At 36.2% G+C, this 24057-nt stretch overlaps 1 protein-coding gene across 1 annotated transcript in view; it reads left to right on the forward strand.

Moving 5' to 3' along the window:
- Pigk (phosphatidylinositol glycan anchor biosynthesis, class K) overlaps window positions 1–24057 on the forward strand; it is a gene marked incomplete in the record, with an annotated part of 106132 nt that overhangs the window by 1039 nt on the left and 81036 nt on the right. The window contains 2 exon segments of the mRNA XM_013514553.1: window positions 3954–4007; window positions 9146–9237. Coding sequence (XP_013370007.1) covers window positions 3954–4007; window positions 9146–9237 — 146 coding nt within the window.

Here is a 24057-nt window from a genome sequence, read left to right on the forward strand (position 1 = left end):
TTAAATAAACTTTCATCCCACATCATGAGTATCACCAAACTATATCTTCTGGATTCTTACATGTGCTTTTATATCTCCAGTTCCACTGGTTTAATCCAGGCTTCAATCATTACTTGTCTAGACTATTCGAGTTCCTTTGCTTCCTCCAGGGTTCCATACTCCCTCATTAGAGGGAAATACATCAGAGGTTATTTGGGTCAAGCCTCATATTAATGCTAGTCTTTACAAAATACAAGGCTTATCAAGTTATTCTGATTGAATCCAATATTTCTCCATTGCTTACAGAATAAAATCTTAAATATTATGATCTGGTTCCTGCCTGCTTTTCTATTATTGTGTGTTGGAAGCCTCCTCCTACCACCTTCAGTACCTTGACATTTGACTGGTGGACCTCAGGCTCTCAGTTGAAGAAAGATTGCAGGTGAAGTTCTGCTGGTTTCTTCCTTTATCCTAGTGGATTATTTTACATACTTCATTTTGGATATCATTATTGTTTTTCTATAGTTACCTACTTGCTATATTTTTTTCAGGCTTTTCGCCTCCAGTTTCTTCTGTCTTTATTAGATGCAATAAAAGCATAACCTCTGTTGAACCTTTCCCTACCCCTTGTCTTTGCCTTTACTGTTGTAGTTTGTGTAGTTAGTAGAGCACTCATTTATTATAACCCATGTATTTTTTTGACTATGATTCCATCATCTTTCACTTAAGGTGCAGCAGTTGCCCAACTGGTCTGCCTAGGGTCATTCTTCTTGCCAAACTCTTCTCAGAGTTGCAGCCAGAGCAACTTTGTAAAATGCAAATCTTTATCATGCAATTCATATTTACCTTAGTGTTGCTCAAAACATAAAGAATAAATTCTTTATTGTGACTCAAAGCACCTTGCTGACATCTCCAATTCTCTCCGTCACCCTTTCAAATGTCTAATTGTGCTAAACTTCTTTCCATTTCTTAAATGGAAAAGCTCCATTCTGCCATTGGCCCACATTTTCTCTGTCTTCCTTTTCTTTTTTCATCTTTTGGATCTTAACCCACATGCCAGTTCTTTAGGGAAAACATCCTGCTCAGGTTCTCCTGTTATATTTTTTAAAATATTGGGTGAATTTCTATTACAGGACTTGTAATTTGCTGTTATTTGTTTAATGTATGTCAATCCACTAGTAACCTCTTGGAAGGCAAGTATTTTTGCCCATCTTGGTATTCTGAACAATTAGAGCAGTGACTGCCCCTTGATATCTAATGAATATGATGAATTAATGAATTTTACAGTAATATAATGTGTTTGCATGTTTGTCTTATTTACTAAACTGTAGAACTCTGGAGAGAAAGTGGCATTTGAATATCACTGTACATTACATGGTACCTGACACATAATCAATGTTCCGTTAACTATATGAAGAAAAATAACTTTACAGTGACCGTGTTTTTTAGATAATGAGAAGACTTTCACAATCTCTTAATTTTTCACTGATGTCTTAATGGGATAGGACTTTTGCTGGGAAATACATTAGAGATTATTTGGCTCAAGTCTTACTTTTCTTCATGAGAAGGCAAGTCTAAAGAGCTAAGTGGCTTATCCTAGCTGGATTTTGGCTCAGGTCTTCAAATTCCCAAATCAATACTTTACTCACTATAGCATGTTTCTTTCTCTGACATCTAGTCAGCTACTGGGAATAGTTTGGAGTGGAGGGAGACAAAATATGTATTCTACTTATGCGTAATTAAGTAGAAGAATTTTTCATATTTCCTGAAATTTTCTTGTTAGCCAGATGATTAAAATAGCCATATACATGTTGGGTAATCACTATTCCTGGATTCTGTCAGTCAGATAGTTTATTACTATTTTATAAATGGGGAAATGGAGGCATAGAGAAAGCTAGCAACTTTCATAAGTGTATTTAGCTATTGAGTAATAGGGCCATATTTGAATACAGACATTCTGACTATTCCAGTAATTAATATTGTTTGGCAGCAGATCTGTGATCAATGTGAATTATATCCATTATTATTTTAATATATAATTAAAAACATGTTTACTAGGTGTCAAGATGGTAATGAATGATGAAGTTTTTATGTCTAGAAATGACAAATATAATCCAGACTTACTGTAACAGATTTCTGAAATTGTACATGGCAGTATGCTGCAAAATATGTTTCATCAGGTATATTACTGAGTTTAAATAAAGCATCCAACATATAGTAGGAATGGACCCTGAATAAAATTTTAACAGGAAAAATATTAATTTTTATGCAGGGAATCATAACATGAAAGAAGTCATTCCCAATTTTAAGACTGAATGGAAAATGAGAAGCATATGTGGAAGATATGGGTGCATTTGAGATAAAATGTTAAAAAACAAACAGCTGTCCAATAATATTGTTCATTAAAAACAAAAACTGTGGTTTTTATGGTTATTTCAGCACACTTGTCTGATTATTATTTTTTTTTTTTTTTTGGTTTTTTTTTTTTTTGGTTTTTCTCCGGTACCGGGAACCGAACTCACGACCTTGCGCTTGCCAGGCAAGCGCTTTGCCGCTGAGCTAAATCCCCAGCCCCCCATTGTCTGATTATTAAGTTTACTATTGTGACCAATATTGACTGAGTTAGCATAATTGCAAAGATTTTAGAAAACCAATAGCAATGATTATTAAGCAAAGGATTAAAAAGACTTCTGTGAGAAATTCAAGGGTTGTTTTGGTTGAAGAAGGTAGTCTGTTATTTCTCATGGGGATAAAAACTGTCTGTAATAGTATTTCACAAAAAGTGAAATATTAATTCTGAGAAGTTCTTGGCATGAATATTTTCATCCTTCTAATTGCAGAGAATGATAGCTTGAGGAATTAGGAGAGTAAAATCTAGATGGAAATTGTGAAATTTGCAGCTTTATATTATAGCCTTTACTTCATACCTTCATATTCTGAACCCATCATCCATGTGGTTTCAGTTTTCCAGGAGACACTCTTGCTTTGTTCACTGCCAAAAAAGACAAGTGAGCATTTTCATTCATTAAAAAATATTTAAAATCCACTATGTGCCAAACTTGGAGTACATTAGTGAATGTAATTGGATGCATGGCTCTGTCCTTTGAGCTGAAGCTTATATCCCCTGGGAAGAGACAATGATATGCATCACAAATAAGTTAATGATATGCAAGAGGATGATAAAGACAATGGAGAAAATAAATCATGGTGAGGAAAATGGTGGGTAAGATTATAGTTTTAAATGATGGCCTGTTAAACTTTTAAACAGACATCCTATTTCCTCTATTGAGCACACTTTTACTTCTTCAGTTTTCATGGTATAGGAAATAATGAAATGTGACATATATACTATGCTTTCATTTGTATGATGCTTAATAATTTTTTAAAGCTGAAGCTCTTCCATGCATACTATTTCAGTCTTATAAAATGACACTGATGTAGGGCTGGCATTGCTTTTATTTTGCACACAAAAGAGTCTTGAGCAAAGTAAGCCCTCCCCTCCTGGCCCCATCCATGGTCTGGTGCGTGTGCTAGGCAAGTGCCGTACATAGGGTTACCTTGTTTAATCATGGTGTCATGCAAAATGGAAACATATATCTCTGCTTTTCTAGTTCAGGGCTTTTTTCCCCCTAATATAGAATCTTAAACTAGGGCTTTTTTTTTTTTTTTTTTTTTTTAATGTTAATCAAAAACACATTTTTCATTTCTTCTTTTTAGGCAGGGTCTTGCCATGTTGCTTAGTTAAACCTCTAGCCTGGTCAGGGATTGGTTGATTAGGATTTTTTTTTTTTTTTTTTTAATGTTATAGCTTAAACTGGTTTCCAATTTAAGTTTGATTATTTGTTCATAAGGTCAAATACTAGTAGCTTCATAAACATGTGAATCTTAATTTGTGTGACTGTATATTGTTCTTTATCTTTGTTTTGGGAAATTGTGACTTTTTCTTAATCATTTTGCTTTTATTTGACTGATAGGATCAAGCAGAACAATTTTTTAGAAGTGGCCATACAAACAACTGGGCTGTTTTGGTAAGTGTATTCTATAATGATATATCTTGCTGAGCTGGCTGTGGGGGCACATGCCTGTAATCTGAGCACTTGAGAAGCTGAGGCAGGAGGAGTGCAGTGAGTTCAGGGCCAGCCTGCTGCTTATCGAGACCCTGTCTCAAAAAACAAAAAAACAAAAAACAACAAAACATCTTGCTGCTCATATTCAATATGTATCTGGAAATTTTTATGTGACTCAAATATTTGAAAATAGTTTGTTTTCTTACATTTTTAACAGAAATTTTTTACTTTGATTTGGCTATATTTTAAATTGACCATGTCAAGGAATAAAATTTTAATAACATTTCTTGCCGTTCATTTATGAGTCAAGTGGTGATCTGTAAACATAAGAGCTAGGTATGGTGGTGCATGTTTTTCATCCCAGACTTTGGGAGGCAGAGGCAGGATGATTGCCCTGAGTTTGAGCCCATCCTGGGCTACATAGTGAGTTAAAGGCCAGCCTGGACTATATAACAATACCCTGTCTCAAAACAAAAACAAAACAAATAAGTAAACACAACAATAAATTAGGGGTGCTGTTGTGAAAGAAAGCATGTTGTGAAACGTAGACTTACTTAATACTGTCAATGAGTAATTATATATCTTACTGATAATACTAGTTTATAAATGCTCTCTACTAAGGCTGATTTACTCTTAGAATTGTTTTTTCTATTTATAAAATAACAAATTATAATTGTAGGAAATTCAAATTATACACAAAGTTTTAAAAATTACATGTGAATATCACCTCAATTAAAAAAATAGAGGGAAATGTCTTAAAAGTCCCACATTCTAGAGCCTGTACTTTGGAGAGTGCTATCTCTCTGCATATAAAGAAGAAAATTATGAAGTTAGATATATGATTTTATTCACCTGGGATCATTATTCCTGCTGTTTTGCAGTGCTTTAAGGTATCCTGAAATTGTTTCCCTACTGGTAGTTATGCAGGTATAATATAGTATTTTCCACACACTGTATTTTCTATATTGTGAATGTGCAGTAATGTGTAGTTCATTAACATTTGAGTAATGTGTAGTTCATTAACATTTGGAATCTAAACTTTTTATTATTTTAGTCACAACTGTGTTGAATAATCTTAAACATACATTTTTGTGAACTTGACTGATTTTCTTTTTTTCTTTTTCTTTTTTTATTTTAAAGATTAAAAACACAACTTGTTTGTCTAAATCCAAGTCAGTCATGTAGTATTAATTTTTCATGACTTCTGGGCACCAAAGTAAATTTTATTTTAATTTACCAAATTATTTAATTATTTAAAATTATTTAATTTACCAAATTTTATTTAATTTACCAAATTAAATTTTATTTTAATTTACATTGTTGTGATCCTAAGATTTACTTATTTATTCTAATATTCTAATATTTGTTTATTAGCCTATTGCTTTTTTGGGGGGGAGCTTTTTCTCCCTTGGCATGAATTAACATCTTTAATTTTGTCTAGATTCATATAGTTTTATTATTCATTCTGTAAATAGAATATATGTAATCAATTTTACTTTTCTTATATTTAGACGATAGTTTCACTACTGTGGTTCTAGTTAATGATGTTTTTACATTATTAGAAGATAGAATAAGTTTGACTTAATGAAAAAAACATACAGAAGGGTTGGTTACCTTACTGTGTTTTCTATGACTGTCAACATGGTACCTGAGCCTGGGTAATTTATAATGAAAAGAGGTTTATTTGGCTCACATTTCTGGAGGTGAAGTTGGAGAGCATGCCCCTGGCATCTCTTCTGCATCTGATGGTAGCCTTCTTGTTACCCTGAGCTCTAGAGGGCATCCCCGTGTGAGCCTCAGCATGTCTGCTAGCTCAATTCTCTCTTCCTTTTCTTATAAAGCCTCTGATGCCTCCTGCAGCCCATGCTGATGACCTTATCTATTCCTAATTTTCTCTTCGGTCCAACCCCTGGAGTACCATCTGCATATGCAACTGGGGAGAAGTTTTCAACACATGGAACTTAGGGGTCACATTCAAATGACAGTGAGGGTCAGCAAGAAGAAGAAATAAAGAAATGAAGTGTAAGGTCAAAGAGACGGGGAAGGAAGCCGGTATTTGTGAAAAAGAAAGGAAACAGTACACTCTGTTTCAGAGCTGTTAGCGTGCGTGCTGGCAAAGGAAGAAAACTCAGAAACGTGAATTGTAAGGGTAAAGGAAGAGGGTAGAGGAGTTCAACTAAAAGAAAGGCAGGACAAACACAGAAGACCATAATGAACTTTACTAAAACCAAAGATAGAGTGCCAGAAGTTTTGAGGCCTTACTAGTTTATTGAGCGTTGTTTCATAAAAGCATGTAGTTATCTACAGGTTGCTAAAAGTAAAGGGGGTGGTTGCAAATGCTGTATATGTTGTATTGAATTTAAGTAGAACAGCATAAGATAGATTCATGGCTCATTTTCTTGTGCAAGGAAGGATAACTTCTATACGCTGCCCCTCACAGGAGAGTTTATGAAGGAATTGAACAAACGCTGCTTGAGATTAGGGGAGAAGTTTTCAGTGACTGATTAAAAATGAGGAAAATTATTAGTAACTTGAAAGGGTGTACTTTCTGTGCAGGAAACTAAGGGCTCTTCCATGATAGTCTTGTGAAGAGTTCTCAGAGAGAGGAATATGTGCCATTATCAATTGTCAAGGGCTCCTTTTATACAACTAAGACCCTGTGAGCTTATGCCACACACATTTCAAAGCTGCTTTGTCTGGGAAGCCTCTCACCAAGTCCCTTTCCACTTCAGTAATTTGGGTTCCAGATGAAAAACAGAGGTGATGAAGGGCTTTTACTGCAGTTTCATGACAACTGCAGGTTTTATATTTAACACAATATTTTTGCATTAGATTTAGTATTGTACAGTGAAATTTAAAGAAATCATGCCTTTTAAATGAAAAATTATGAAATTTGACTGAGTGTAACTGAAAGTACTAAAAATGCATTCTTTCAGTGTTAAGCAATTTAGATTTTTAACCATTTCCCCCAGTTTGAATGAATTTATTTCTTGATGTGATGACCAGAGGTGAGTGAAATGCTCCTTTACTCTCTGAGGAAACTTGCCAACAGAAGGAGAGAGAAAGAAAATCGGGTCCCATTTTGGTTTCTAAGCTGCTTTGTATAGACATTTTTGCTGTGTTTAATAACAATGATAAAGGTAATCCATGTTTATGGGTGGATAGCAAAATTGCAGTGAGGAAAGGAATCAACTGCAAAGTTATTCCTCCCACTTTGACCCTTGTTTTTATGGTCTAAGGGTAATTACTATTACCAGTGTCTTGCATATCCTCTCAGACATTTCCAGTGGGTATAATCACATCTATGTCTACTCTTTCCCTCTTCTCAAAAGACTAGTGGGCCATGTCTTATGCCCCTTTTACAATTTGCATTTTAAAAACTACAGTAAGTGAATATTTGATAATTTATATTAAGTTGGTATTTCCTGGTAGCTTATATTTGCTCACCTTGTCGGTATAATAAGTTGCTTGTGAAAATGAGGTCAGTTTGTTAGGTGTATGCTTTTTAATAACATAATAGATGCACAAAGCTTTTCATCTGTGCAGAAAGGCCACCGAAAATACTGTACTGGTTTCTATATGATTAATTCAGGTAGAAATTATTTTATGCTTTTTCTGTTTCCAGTTAGGGAACATGTAAATTTTTTACTAGATCTTTTTGGCAATGATTTGGCTTCTAGCTTTTTGGTTTTTATTTTTGCTAATTCAGGCAGTGTTACAGTGAAAACCCTAGAGCACACGTTTTTGCATACTTATTTGAGGTAGGTGCAAAAAGACAACTATTTTTTTCAAACTTGATATGTATTGCAAATTATTCCTTTGGAAGGGTTATATTAATTTACATTTTTATCAGTAAGCTATGAGTACTGTACTTATTTCCCTATAACCTTGACAATATGGTGAATTGTCAGACTTTCTATATTTATCAGTTTGATATGTAGTTTTAAAAGTATAGCTGAGGTTGAGTGAGCAATTTTAAGAGTTTCATAGTCCTATTTTATTTTACGGTTAAGAGTTTCATAGTCCTATTTTGCTAAGTTTTCCAGGTTGGGCTTGAACTTGTGACCCTCCTTCTCCTGCCTCAGCCTCCCAAAGTGCTGGGATTATAGGTGTGTACTACCACACCTGGCTTTGTTGCCTATTTTTAACACTTTTGTTATGATATACTTATTTTTACCCTTTCCTCATTTAAATTTAGTCGTTTTTTCCTGTTGAGTTCTAATTAAGGAAATTAGACCTTTTATTTGTTTTTTAAGTTTTTCCTTGTTGACATTTATGTTACTTTTGACATATGAAGTTTTATATTTTTATGTGGCCAAACATTTTAGTCTTTTCCTTGTTGGATTTTAGGATAAAAACTCACTTTACTAAAAAAAAAAACCAAAACCAAAAAAACCAAAAAAAGCTTCATGGAGTTCCTTCGGCAGGGCCAAGTGCATTTATACTATCTCTAAACTGTCGTATGTGCTGAAGCGCAGGCATGCCGTTGGAGGACTGTGCTTGGTGGATGTCTTCCCAACTGACCCTAATTTCTGTTTACCTAAGGATTTTCTAGGAAACTAACTTTTAAAGCTGAGGGTAGGATTTTTCCTAGGCCCTTTGTTATTTTTAGCAATTGTTTTAAAGTGTAAAATTTGGTTGAATTGTTTTTTTCTGTTCAGTTCAATAACTTTATAGTGTATTTTTAATGTACCTATAAAGCTGTTTTGCAAATTATGTTTTAGTCTGTGTCTTTTTCTCACAACTAACAAGAGTAGCTAGTTTTCTTCTCTATTCTGTAAAGAGATGCATGTTGTCTTTTATTCTAAAGAGTATAATCTTTTAGAAATAGGAGCATTATAGAATCACAGAAATTGAGGGTAACTAAACTGGTTCAATATTTGATTAAATTCCCCCAAATTTGTTTTCTATGAAGGTGGCCTTTTGTAATATTATTTACGAAGGCTTCTCTTTACAGCACTTGATAGTTATGTTCTTTGCTGTTTTAAGTTAGAAACTCTGAAGGAATTTCTATGTCATATTTAAAGAAAAATAATTCTGTAACTCCATGAAGTATTTTGACTTATAAAAATCATATTTTTGTTTTTTGTTTTGTTCAGGTTTGTACATCCCGATTCTGGTTTAATTATCGACATGTTGCAAATACGCTTTCTGTTTATAGAAGTGTCAAGAGACTGGGTATTCCTGACAGGTAAGAATCTTAATAAAGTTTTATTTTGAAGTTCAGTAAGATGATGGTTGGATAACTGTTATTATATTTGTTTGTGTTGCTTTTGAAAAGGTAAGGAAACCTGATTTGAGGTCTTTTCTTTTTCTTATTGTCATTAGAGGATACTACCAGTTATAAAGTTGATGTCACTTAAGACTGTAATAAGAAAGCATATAAAAAAAGATCAATCCTGAGGTAAAAACATTTGATAAGTATGTTTGTTTAATGTTATTTATTAAATGCTTTATGGGGACTGGGGATTTAGCTCAGCGGCACAGCGTCTGCCCAGCAAGCGGGAGGTCGTGAGTTCGATTCCTGGTACTGGAAAAAAAACAACAAAAAAAATGCTTTATGGTTATTAACTGCAGCAATATAGGGCAATTTTGACTGATTCAAAGTGTGGGAGGGATTTGCAGAAAGCTTGTTGATTAGTTCTCCAAATTCCTCGGAAGGCTATGGCCTTGAAAAGAAACAAGAAAGAGTACAGAGCAGAAAACACACAGCTAGAATGATAACATAAACCAGTATGGAGACAGTGTGGCTGCCAGCTGCTTGTCTGCCACTGCTGCCTGTAGAACCTTAGCGTTGCTGCCTCCTCCTGCTACCTGAGTTCAGCCATTGCCGTTCTGACTTTGTACTGTTGCTGGTTCTTATAGAGTCTTCGGTGGGGATGTCATAGTGGCAGAACCTAGGTTAAGTGCCCATGTCCATGCCGCAGGTAGCTGGAAGAATGAACAGATGGCACCGTCAGTTTCCGTGAGGGAGATGGGCTCGGCCATCAGTGAAGATGAATAAAGGGGGAAATTGCCCACTGACGAGAAGACAGCTCAGATACTAGGCAGTACGCCTATACCTCTACCCCTACCCAGATCGTGTCCTTTACATTTGGCTTATCTGTGAATGATTAGTTTTTGCTGCTACCAAAATGGTGGTACCAAGAAATTGCAGTTAATCTGTTGCTTAGGTTTGACTCATTTAGTAGTTGTGAGGTAGAGTAGATGTAGAAAGAACTTTGTGTGAGACGTGAGTTTGAAATGCGGGTTTAGTGGTGATTTGGGGCAAATCACTTCACTGTCCTCAGCATGCCTTCCCATCTATGGCATGGTGCTGATAGTACCCTCTGTGCAGGATTCAATTCGTGCAGTAAAAACAGAGATACGAATAAAATGTTGCAGGAGTGCAAAGGAAGCGGTGCATGACTCAGGAAACATCTATTAGATCATTTTGGCCTGAGAAACTGGCAAAACTCTAATTTAATTCCTGTATTTCATGTGGAAATTAGGGCAGCTAGATAATACTTGTTTAAAATTTACATTAAATTAAGTCTAGAAAGTGGTCGGTTTGTTGTACTAAAGATACCAGCTATAATGCTGGTTGTTTGTCAGTTGGTCCTAGGTCTATGTGGTTAATCCTTTGTTCCCTAACTGCTGTTAGGCCTGTGTTGTGTCTGCTCCTCCAGAGTCACCATGCATGGTTTGGCAATAGTTTTTACTCTGTAAGTAAATTGCTATCTGCTTTATGAATCAATCATTAAGCTATATTTCAATGGCTTAAGATTTGGGGGATCTTTTTAGAAATAGAAGATAATGATAAGTGGTATTATTTTGTATGTTTATTAGGTTTGTTCCCAGGCTTCTAAAGAATTTTCTTTAACAGCTTATTTCTGTTTCAAATGATTGCTTGTCCAAATTTCTGTTTAATGAAGTCATTCTTCTGGAATGTGAATTGGCGATTTAAACAGAGAATTAAACTGTTTATTATTTAACAAATAGAAATCCATACAAAAGATTATGTTTTGCTTTTTGTGTAGTTGGTAAGTGTTCCTGTTGTTCATGGATATATCATTTATCGCTTGCCTGGAATTGAGTATAAAAACACAATTACAGGGAAACTTTAGTCAGAAAATAGTAAAGTGTTATGAAATAACAGTTTGAAATTTAAAATTTCAAAATACAGCTTGAATTTATTTTATACATTACAAAACATTTTCAAGTTAAAACAGCATTATAAAAAAACAACATTATAACTTCTATCTTAATTGTAAAAATGATCCTGAGGTAAATGATTAGTCACTACATTTAATAAAAATTGCAAAGAAGTGTTCTAGTATGCTAGGTTTCTTTGTATTTTTGCTTTTTTTTTTTTTTTTAATGTCTTTTGAGACAGGGTCTCTATGCATTTCAGGCTGACCTTGAGCTCCCTGTGTAGCCCAGGCTGGTCTCCAACTTGCAAGGATCTTCCTGCCTCAGCCTCCTGAGTGCTGGGATTGCAGGTGTGCGCCACCACACCCGGTGTTTGTTTGCTTGTTTTTAAAGGAGCATTTTATCATTATGTTGAAATGCACAATATTTTCATTGAAATTTCCCATATGCTTCAATAAGCAATTAGTTCACGTCAGAAATCCTTTACTACAATACATGACACGATATTCTGCAGACCTGAAAGGCCAGTGTAGTCAGACCCCAACTCTTGTTCTGATTTTTCTCTGGTCTTCTGTTTGTATTTCCCATATTCCTGTCATGCTGAGTTCTTTCCTGTGCCTGAAATGATTATCTGTACTTCTGCTACCCAGTCTTGGTTTTGATTCTGAATCACTTGTGGCACATATTAAAAATATGAATTTTTTTAGCCCCATTGAGAGATTTGGAAGATTTCGTTTGTATTTGTGATTTGAGCTTTCTGAAATGGTTCACCATTTTTAGGCAACTCATTGGATTTGAAATGAGCTCAGCATATAAGCTCTATGTTTGGCTCTGTTGTGTAAGCGAATTTGGGGAGCACAGCTTTAATTTGACCTGATCTGCCCAGTTTACTTCACCCAGGTAGTTTTTGATCCTTAAAAAAGTATTTTCTGATTTCCTCATATATATTTTTATTATAGTATCTTGTGTGTATTTTTATCATCACATGGTTGTCCTAATTACAGTATTGTCCCTCATTAGGTTGTAAATGCCTTGAAGGGAGCGAAGCTTTTTTCCGTCCTTCTCTCCCTTTTGCAGTGGTAGGGATCAAACTGTAGGCCTTGTCCATGCTAGGCAAGCTACACTCCCAAGCCCTGTATGTTTCATTTCGTTTTGTACCTCCCGTGTCTACTAGAGTCCTGTCACGTAGTAGGTGCTCAGCAGATGTTGTGTAATAAGTACACGGGGGATTTAGGAATATTTTATCCGTTGCACCAAATAAACACGAGCTTGTACTTTAAAAGTAAAAATATTTACATCCCCTAAATTGTGTTAGTCTACTTTTCAGGAAATGTTTATCTGATATAGAAGACATTTTAGTAAATACGTTGCCAGAATTTGATAGTATTATTTGAAAATATTGACTCAGGGAAAGAAGATACTAATGGTGTTGTGGGAAAGTGAAAGCGTTTCTCAAGGCCTCCGCAGTGCCTTCCGGCTCGACCCTTACCCATCTCCTACCTGAGTTCCGCGGAGGACAGGCTCCTTTCCCCGTGTGCCCACACTTTTTCCGCAGCTGTACTCAGTGCTCAGAGATTTTGTTTTTGTTTCCCTGACTTCAGCTTCTTGAAGTGTCTCTGTTCTAGGCAGATTTCTGCCTCCAAATAATTACTTTGGATGAAATCCCTGCTTTGCTACCTCTGGTATGCTTAGTATAATTAAGATGAGAAAACAAAAAAGGCAATAAATAAGGAATGGGTTCAAACTCTGTGTGAAGCAAAAACTGAGCCAAAATACCTCTCAGCAGTTTCTTACATAGCACATAAATTGCAGTAGAGTATTGTCTTTCAGCAAGTACAGCACAGCCAGTTTTCCCTCTATGCTTGAATAGATGGATGAGTTCTCTCTGAGCACTGGTGAAAGTGGTTTACTTGAGTAGGAGCTGTGTTAGGTGAAAATATGCATATTTTTAGCTCTAGAATTATGACACTCATGCTGTGAGGGGCACCTGGGAACTGAGGCTGATTTAGGGAGCACAGATTTACAGTCCCCACCTCATGTTTCCTCTGGGAAATAAGAGCATCTTAGTGTTAGAATGGGTGAGATTGTTTTCTCCTCCTTTTCTAACCGAATGCGTGAGAAGTTCATGAAATAACACGTGTATATAATTTTTCTTAAAATATGATTTAGTTCTACTATGAGCTGGGTGGAGGAGAGTTTATGTCATCATTCCTGTTTGATAAACTGCCTGCTTTTATGGTTTAGTCTGCTAGCTTTTCTGAGCCCACCCAAAGCTATTTTACCTTTCCTCCATATTCCAATCATTGCTTGAGACTAATAGTTCTGATTTAAACCTTTAATCTTTCATTTCCTGTCATTCAACAACTTTTAGTCTATACAGAATGAAGTTCAGATTTCTAATGCTGTTACCTACCTAGCGGAAGCTTTTTGCAGTCCAGTTTTGAACCTGCCATTCTGACCATTTCAGCTGCTTATGCCTTAGCCGGGCCCTCTTCGTTAGCCCCTGCCCTGGCCTGTGTCCTTTCCCTGTCTGTCCTCCACCTCATCTCTTTCCTTCTCCCTCCTTTCTAGTTTTCTGATGTTTAATATATTCAACTCATGCATTCCCTAAAGCCTTCTTGGTTCTTCTTGCATAACTAATATTTACATTTCTGGAATTGCACTTTTGTGTGTGTACTGAATCGTTTCTTCAAGGCTGGTTATGATGCTGTGTTTTCCTCAGCATGCGTTCTTTGGTATATTGCAGAGTTTAGTGAATGAATGGTGTGCTAGAGACCTCTAGTTAATTGGAACCTCAGTCTAGACTGGAAAGGAGACATTCATATGTGCTGATTGTTTATGTTCTCTTTTATTCATGTTTCTCAAGGCTCACTGAACCAAAGTGCTAGATCAATTTATAAACTATTTCATAACTCCTACTTTGGCATTCATGGTGGGAGGTTCTCACTAGGGCATTTCAAATTGATTTCTTTTTACTAGACAAGTCCATAGGAGTCTTCCCTAAGATAAGTTCAGTCTTAGTGATGCCCTGCTTTGCTGCTATTTGGGTTTCTTCTGGATGTACTTTTTCCTTTTCATCCCTTGTACCTTTTAACTTTTTTCATAGGTAATAAAACTTAGATATAGGAGCTATTTAGACAGTATTTAAATTCTAGTAATGTTTGTGTAAATTGGAAACATCACTATTTGCTTCTTATTGTTGGTCTTTAAATTGTGTTGGTCATGTGACTTGACTGTCTTCATGCTGCTGTAAATTTGGTCTTGTCTAAGGTAGAGCCTTAGTTAGATATTTTCCCACTCCTTGTTAAAATAGCCTGGAGAAGGGCCTGGCTATTTTGGTCATTTGTAAGTCCTGTAGCTTTCTTTCCAGGAAGGACAGCCAAAATGAACTCCTACTTTTGGCCTCCTCCACAATGCTTGCGACACACATTCACTAATCAGAGACCATGTCAAAGATTTTTATAGTGAATTATTGAATTTATTCTTTGAGGCCTTTATGAGGGATTGGTTTTTCCCAATGTACATATTAAAGATGATTGCTCAGGATGGTTAAATGGCTTGCTAAGGTCCACTGAATGTACCATTACATAAAAATAGAGTCAGAACTTGGATTCATGTCTGACCTTATGGACAAACTATTTCTATTCTGTCACACCTATCACCTTCTTTTTTTTTTTTTTTGGGTTTTCTCCGGTACCAGGAACCGAACTCACGACCTTGCGCTTGCCGGGCAAGCACTTTTGCCGCTGAGCTAAATCCCCAGCCCCGCCTTCTTAAGAAATTATAGTTGTTAGTATTGTTTAACACTTGGAATTAGAGAATTCTTTTAATGTACATCATTTCATTCTTATGACATTCTGAGATTGGTTTAATTATAAATACTCATGACTTACATGCTGTATTAAATTCTAAAAGTTGTATCTGCCTGTTGAATGTAGTTACTGGGGAATTTTAAAAGTAGTTAATGTGAAATAAGTGTAATAATGCTTCTCCAGTCTTCTTTTTGTCTTGTTTTTTTTCCATAGTTTTTACTGCTGTCTTCATTATTTCATCTCCATGTACTTCATGCTCTGTATTTCAGCATACTTTCATAGCTATACTACATGTAGAACATCCCTAATCTGAAAATCTGAAGGACTCTGAAACTTTTGTGTGCTAACATGACACCTCAAGAGAAAAATCCCACATGTGATCTCATAGGATAGATTGTGGTCAGATTGTACATGCTCCAAAACTATTGTATAAAATTACCTTTAGGTGATATGTGTGTGTATGTGAAACATAAATAAGTCTTGTTTAGACTTGGGTCTTATCCCCAAATATCTTATCACATATATATACAAATACTGCAAGATTTGTCAAAGTCGGCAGTTTGAAACTCGGTGGTTCCAAGCATTTCAGATAAGGACTATCGACCTACACATGCGCTTGTGTTTTAGCAGCTTTGTAGCTGTTTATTCCTGCCTGTGTCTTTCTCCTTCCAGCTCATCCTACACACAGCTGTTAGAATTCTCTTTCTCAGACACTGCTTTCATCTTTTCCCTCCCACGATCAAGAACTTACAATGACTGTTATCTTTCTAACAAATCCAGAATTTTCAGCCAGCCTTTGGGCTTTCAGTACTGCTTTGTTAATTCCAATTCACTGTGTTCAATTTGCTGATTTGTTGTGACAGTACTGTTTAATCTGTGGTCATTCTTATTTCTGTTTTTGATCATTTCTCTGCCCTGAAATACTCAGAATGGGCTATTCTAGCTGTATATCTTTATTTTGTTTCACCTTGGAGAACTTCATACTCTTCATTGGAAGATCATTGTTTTTTTTTTTTAGGTGACTGAATTTTTAAAAATCATTATGACTAGTTTATAGAAAGTTTTAAACAAATTATGGTTTTAAAATTTATTCTACAACTATTTTGATATTATTTTAATGCATTGATAATATATTATGTTTTTCTTCCTATTTTGATGAGCAAATGGATTAGGATGATATACATTTGTTTTATAAATAATTTGTAGTATACTGTCATAGTATTGTTGAAGTAATTTTAACTCATGCCTTTGGAATGTTCTTTGTCTTTTCTCCTGTCATCAATAGTTTTTTTCTCATATTATTCACTAAAATATAAATAATAGTGTTTGGATGTAAATATATTCTGAGCGGTCTTTCCCCTCAGTCTCAAATTGGCAACTGATCTGTGACACCCCGTGAAGTTTCTGGTAGAGTAGAGTATCTTAAATGGGAAAACATTTCTCATAATTAGGAAATTGGAATGAGCGGTAAGGAGAATAGTAACAAAGGTGAAAGGAACATTTTGGTTACTACCTTCAGGCTCTTGTGTTTAGAGGAGTAGGAACAATCTGCAAGACTAAGAGGACTGGAGAGGTTTTATGGGGCATAAGGGAAATATCTTTATTGAGTTGTAAACAGGATATTGGAGAGAGATACTTGTTCCTTCACTCATACTATAATGTCTTAATTACTGTCATTATTCTCATATCTAGTAACTTGTTTTTCTTGACTTTGCTCTTAAAAATGGACTATTCTTGGGTCTGGTTCTTGGGTATTTTTTTGTTGTGATGCTGGAGCTGGAACTCAGGGCTTCATACCTATTAGGGAAGTGCTCTACTCTGGAGTTACACTGCCAGCTCTAATGTCAGAATTCGCTTGTCAAGTTCTTAAAAGAAAAGCCCTGCTAGGATTTTGATATGTGTTGTAGTGAGTTTATAGATTAATTTAGGGAGAGGGAGCTTCTTTGGGGTATTAACTTTCCATTTCCAATTTCCATTTATATTAAAGTGTATCTCCATTTAATTATATGTTTAATTACATTCAGGTAATTTTTATAACTTGTAACTTTTTCCATAAACATTTTTGGTAGAATTTTTGAACTTTTTTATTGCTTTATGAATGATATTTTCCCCCAAATAAACTTTCTAACTTTTGTTGCTGTGCATGTAGTTTGGCTTTTGTTCTAACAAATTGTGGAACTCTGTTTTAATAACTTGACTATATATTCTTGTTTTTGATGGTATAACATCTACAAACAGTGACAGTTTTCAAATCTGAATACTTTCAAATTTGAATATTTGGGAGTGAAAATTGCCTTTAAAGGCCTCACAATTAATAGTTCAGAGAAAGTCTTCTTTATGCAGGAGAAAAATGTACTCTTAAGAATTGAAGTGGGGGCTGGGGATTTAGCTCAGCAGCAAAAGCGCCTGCCTGGCAAGCGCAAGGTCGTGAGTTTGGTCCCCGGTACCGGAGAAAAACCAAAAAAAAAAAAAAAAAAAAATTGAGGTGGTGCTTGAGGTTAGCAACTTCACAATGGCAGACATAATACTAGAATCTTAGTATACTGATTATATTATATTGCCCAATTCATTAGTATAAATAAATAAAATAATACAGAAGACAAAGAAAGCAATTAATTAAAAATAAAGATAAATGCTGATAGACCTTATGAAGTTCATGTTTGCATAAAAACTTAATATACTTGCTTCACGGTTAGAAACAGTACTCTAGTAATTTCACCAAAACTGAAATAGCTTCTCTGAGTTTTCTCCTATAAGAAACCTTCTCTGCCACTGTCCATGTATTTCAATTTGAGGATGACTCAGCAAATTATTTTTATTTTCATTTTGGTACTGCTAGTAGAGTGAACCTGTTGGCATTTTACATCCTGTATTTGTGTCCAAATATATAGTAACTTGGTTTCCTGAGTATTTGTAATGGGCTTGTTAAGTTACTTTAATTATTATTTTTAAATAAATTCTAAGCTAGTTTAAAATTGAAGACCTTTTAAGGATTGTGCGAACATTAGGATATCACAGTTTAGATGGGAGGCAATTAACACAGTGTGTGGGAATACAGGCTGTGGTGTCAGAGGACTTTAGTTAAAGTACTGTTACGTTATTGAGTTAGGCCAGGTGGGAAAAAGATGGGCACAAAGGGTAAGCTGCTTTGGCATCATGTTATTACCAAACCACAAAGAAGGAACTCAAAGGACATATAAGATGGTGTCTTGGTTACTTTTCTCTCTTTCCTGAGACAAAATACCTGACACCTAAAATTAAGGAAAGAAAGGTTTATTTAGCTCACAGTTTGTGAGGTTTCAGTCCATAATCGGCTGGCTCCAACGCGGGGTGGCATGACACAGGGAGCAGAAGACAGCAAAAGCAGCAAGAGCAAAAAGGGAAAGCAAGCCTCTTTTCCTCCCTTGTAGTGTATGCCAGCTATCTACCCAAGCTCAGGATGTTTACAAAATGAGGACCCTGGTCCCCTGCTTTGTTGCTTAGATAAATTTCTAAACTTCCCAAGTTGACACAATATACAGACAGCGTAGAAATATATATGAGATAAATCAGCTTACAGCTCCTCTTTTTAGCTCTATAGTTTCTCACCATGGTGGTCTCAAAATGTAGCATGTGGCACAGCCTGTAGAGAGTGAGAAATTGGATGGATTGGAGGAATCCAGAACAGTCCGTAGGGGAAGAACTTCGTGGTCACTCAGAATTGTACTGGTGGTCAAATAAGGCAGTTAATTCCCTGCTGTGCTTGAGGTTCATACTTTCATGGTTTGCTTTATATTGCATCTCCAGGCCTTCACTAAACAGGAATGGCCTGAGAAAATCACTATCATGTTCTCATCTTGAACAAATCTGTTAGTCTCTTGGAGCTTTAGTTTCTTTGGGTATGGGATGGGGAAACAGCAAGTCAGGTGAATGTTGGTGGTTGGCTTACTCGGCAGTGATTCTGAGCTCCCTTTGCCCTTGCTTCATTTCCAGTTTCTTGAATTAGCCTATTGTGCTTTTTAATTACTTCAGTTACAGTGGTCTAATATTAATTGAGTTGGCATTAATTTAGTGATGCTGAATATTCGTTTTATTATTACTCTGTGGCTTAAAGTGTTCCTAATGTGAGCCATTGCTAGATAGGAATATGTCAGTAGGAAGAAGAGAAAGAAAATAGGAAAAAACTGGGAGTTTATGGCATGCTTCAAACTTACGTTTATATCCAAACTATTTTTTGAGTTGTAATTTTTGTAAGGCCTCCTTTTCAGTGTCCCATTTTTTTTTTTTTTTGGTTTTTCTCCGGTACCGGGAAACGAACTCATGACCTTGCGCTTGCCAGGCAGGCGCTTTTGCCACTGAGCTAAATCCCCAGCCCCTCAATGTCCCATTTTTATTTTTATTTATTTATTTATTTGCGTAGTGCTACAGATTGAACCCTGAGCTCCTGCATGCTAAGTAGGTGCTCTACCACTGAGCTACTCCCCCATGCCAAGCTTCGTTCTTGAATTTCTACAGAATTGTGTACCATTTTTATACTTAGCTTCCTTACTTGAACTAGCTTTGGTGATTCCTTGCAAGTAAGAGATTATGGACTCCCCATGATGAATGTAATTATTGTGTACTGTAAACATGTACTACTAAAAAAACAGAGCCTAATTAGAATAGACACTAAGATGTAGTAGAGGTAACAAAGCCCTTTCCTTCTATTGTAAGAATTGCCTTTTGTTTACTTTCTACTTTGTTTCTTTGGAAACCTAATAAAGGCAGTCATTTTCCTTATGGTAAAGATGTTCCCTTATTAAGTAGATGACTGTAACTAGACTGGGATAAATGGGTGATAAAAATCCAAACAGAAAAGCATATCTGTGTGCCTCCCTGAATGTGACGATTCTTGTTACTGTGCTTGTTTCCAGTGTGTCTGTAGAGTTGCTGTATGAGATACCTAGTCTAGTGGGGCATGAATCTTTTCAACCAGAGTGGATATTCTGACTAACCAATGTGACTTTTATTCTATCATCTCTGATTTGTCTCTTGAAGGACCAAAGAGAATAGCTTGGGAGGATCGTATACACACACACACACACACACACACACACACACACACACACGTACATATGTGAGTGACGCACTGTCAGCTACAAACTGTTTGACTTGAAAAAGAAAACTAAATTCTGGCAATTGTGCATGTTTGAGAGCTTTTGCTGTTTACATTTGCCAATTTGTGTAATTTCAGCGGAGATGGGTCTACATAGAAGAGAGAGTGATCAGGGAGTAGTCTGTAGCACGCAGTAAAGAGCTTAAGTGCTTGGGTGGTGGCCGTGGGAGTGACCTCAGAATCAGCCAGATCCTATTTGATGTTTCACCGTGGAAAGTGGTGATATTAGGCGCTGGGGATTTAGCTCAGCGGCACAGCGCCTGCCTGGCAAGTGCGACGTCGTGAGTTTGATTCCTGGTACCGGAAAAGACCAAAAAAAAAGAAAGTGGTGATAATTACAATTATTATTGCCAAGAAAGCCAAGAAAGCTCTGAAGACTTTTAATAGATAGTTGATAAAATATTTTTTCTATCATATTACATCTGATACCTTTAAGAGTGTTGAAAATGCATTAACATTTATGATTGTAATTTGAATTCTCTGGAGAAAAGATGTTTCACAGAGTTTTATAGTAATTGTTTTCAAGAAGTTGGCCTGCGCATGAGTGGGAGATTGCTCAGCCCATTAAATGGTACCCTGACGCTAAATCCTTACACTCATCCATTAACTTACGTTTGGAGCTATATCCATGTCCAACATTTCAGATCATGACATTCACATCTGTTATTTTAGTAAGTAAAACTCATACTAATGAGAACATAATTCAACTACACTTTCAATTTTGTGCAGCCCTACAGGGCTTCTAAAGAAAAGAAAGCAAAGGAAGATCAAGTAAAGATCTTTTTTAGAGAAATTCTGTATAAATGTATTTCGTTTCTTTCCTTTTTTGTCTTGAGACAGGGTCTCGCTATGCAGTTCAGGCTGCTCTTGAGCTCACTTTGTAGCCCAGGCTGGTCTCTAACTCTCAGGGATCCTCCTGCCTCAGCCTCCCGAGTTCTGGGATTAGTTTCTCTTCAGACAAAGAAAGCCACGCTACTTTCCTGCATTTCATCTAATTCTGTCTGTATCATTATGCTTAATGAAAATAGATATTCAAGTGTTAGCTTTAGCATGTTGGTAAAGACTGTTTCATGTAGTACATTGTACTTGAGAAAGTAGTTTACATACTCTTTTCTTACTGCAATATTTATTTAGTTGCTAGGTGCTCACATTAGGTTTTTTACAAGACAGTAAACACTGCACAAGTCTTTCTCCCACAGAACTGTAATCTCAGAAGTGTAACTATGTGGTTGAACTAGCATGAATGTACATCATAAACTATCAAGTATGTAATAAAACAAATTAGCACATTCAAATATTAAATTACACAGGTCTATAGGCATATAAAATATTAGGTGTCTGCTTCATTCAGTAGCAAAATCCCTCTTCTTCCTTTCTTTTTTTTTTTTTTGCAAAAACGAGGAAAGGAGAAAAAATATGCTAAAGACAAGAAGAATAGCTGGTAGACATTTTCCAATAGAAAAAAATAAGCTCCCCAAATTTTATGGTTGGGAGTTGTTGTAGCCATGGTAACAAAGTATCTGTACTTACAAAAATGCTCACTGAAGAGCTTGTCCTTCGTTTTCTGCCCATGACAAGGGCAACAGGGGGTTCCTTTTAGGCCTCCCCTGTTAAGTTTCATCTCAAAGTGCAAACATCTGTAAAAAGTTTTTTGCCTGAAGATGTTAAAGACTTCTGTACAATGTAGTGTTTTCGAAGTGAAAGTTTTCCATGACAGCATAAAGATTTATAGAAAGACGTTACATAATCATTGTAAGACTGGGTAAAATATTCTGCCAGAGTCAAAGGTCGCTGAAGCCTGCTGTAAGTGGTGTGAGTGTAGGACACGGGAATGCAGAGGGAGCAGGCCAGTAGCTGGGCAGGTCCTGATTTCAATATTTGAAATGACTAAAAGAAGAGATTGCATAATTTCTAGAGTGTTCATAGTTGCTCGTTTACATTCTATACAATACTAAAACATACAAGTGTTATGTTGGATATTTTGGTGTTCAGTTTACCTAAGTTTCTTATGTACTGATAAGATTCTGCCATTGGCATAGATTTAAAGAAGACATAATTCAATACTCATGGTTTCAGGAAAGGTCAACTGGCATAAATAAATGACAAGCAAATTTTAAATGCTGAACAACATGAATCTTTTGCTCAGTGTCAAAAGGTCAGTCATAACCCAAACATAGAAGTTCTGTCATTTATGCCCTGGTAAAACAGCTTTGCAGTTATTCCTATGACAGCTTCATCAGGCTTATCCACCAACCTAACTTGTTGACTGACGCATGTGACAAATTAGGTCCTGTCTCAAGTTCTGCATCTGAGGAAATAGCATTATGCTTCCCAGTTTTCTGGAATGCAACAGTTGTTTCTGTGGTCATTGAACTTGGAGCACAAAATATTTTGATGGGATGCCTCTCCAGATATACAAATTTGTTGATGTTAAAGCCTCCATTTTTTTTTTTTTGTCTTTTGAATTGTACTACTTATTCAGATTTCTTTCCACCTGCTAATGGTGCAGAGAGTAAGAACTGAAGTTCTTCTAAGGGCCACCGTATGATGAGTAGCAGTACAACAAGGTTATTTACGAAACTTAATTATTGCAAAACTTAATGCATCATCAGCAGTCTGAGCAGAGGAAGGTGGACCTTCGTCAAAAGGCCAGTGAAGACCATGGGTGCCTTGTTGTTCCACAAGAGCAGCATCAAAAGTTGCTTCACGTCTTTGTATTGTAATAATTCCAAACTTCCTTATGTTTCTCAGTAAATTTTTCTAAGCTTCTATTGTTTAGGTTGTGTATAAGAAGTAGCGTGTTTTTCTGTGTGATTGCTTTAAGAACTGGATGGTTCATTGAAGCCGTCCTGATGTTGTTTTTTAAAGAAACAAAGTTACGTAAACATTACATTAAAAAGTTTTTGTTTTATTGCTTGTATATTACATAGGGCAATTTTTAGAAATTTATGATACTTAACATATGTATCAATATGAAGGAATCTTAAAAGTTGAATACAGAAATCATGTAAAGGAACTGAAGTCTACTTCAGTACCCTCCAAATGAAATTCTTGGTGTTTGGAGAATAGGCTTGGGAACAGAGGATATGAAATGAGCCTCCTGACGTGGAGGTCCTCAGTCAGCGATACCAAGGCCGTGGAGAGAAGTATGCAGAGGCTTGCTCTGTCGGGGTCAGAACTGTAAAGAGCCCTGCCAGTTTCCGTCCAGCATTTCCGAGTCCAGCTTCCCTGCCCTCACGAGGGCTCCTGGGGGAGTGTAATGACTTGCTACAGCTCTCTTGTCCTCAGAAAGGTCATGCTGTGTCTGCCCATAATTTCTGCTGCCCTTCAGCCACTCGATGATGTATGGCTGCATGAAGACATTTCTCTACCCATTGAAGGCCGTGGCCTGATCATACAGCTGGTACCAAGGTGGCAGTGACACAGGTGGTAGGGAGGGCAGTGGCTGCAGGACGGAGGTTCATGTGGGTCCGTTGGAGGGCAGAGGTGGTTCAGGTGGTGATGGAGGCACACTCAATACTGGGTTTTAATTAAAAGAGAATTGAAGTCAGAATATCTCATTCTCCAAGCACTGTCAGCCAGATGTTATTATAATTAAATTTGGGGAAGTTTTTGTTCTTTTTTTTTCTTTTTGAATTGGTACATATAGGTAATATAGCATGATGAGATTTGTTTTGATATGTTGATGCATGCATGTAATATACTTTGTTTAAGGATCCTTCATAAATATAGGGTTCTGGCTTTCTGCCAGTTTTCAGGAATTGTATTTTTCTAGAGATCTTTTCATCTCATATAAATTGTTTTCCTGAACGTATTAATATTCTGTTCCATTTTAATCTCTGTGGAATATTTAAGGGTGCATTTCTTTTCATTTTCAGTCATTTTTTGTGCTGTTCTCTTTTTCTTAATTAGTTTCACCAGGGATCGTCAGTTT

The sequence above is a fragment of the Chinchilla lanigera genome, unplaced genomic scaffold (genome assembly GCF_000276665.1).
Source record: "Chinchilla lanigera isolate Chin_1 unplaced genomic scaffold, ChiLan1.0 scaffold00022, whole genome shotgun sequence".
Classification (NCBI taxonomy): Eukaryota; Metazoa; Chordata; class Mammalia; order Rodentia; family Chinchillidae; genus Chinchilla; species Chinchilla lanigera.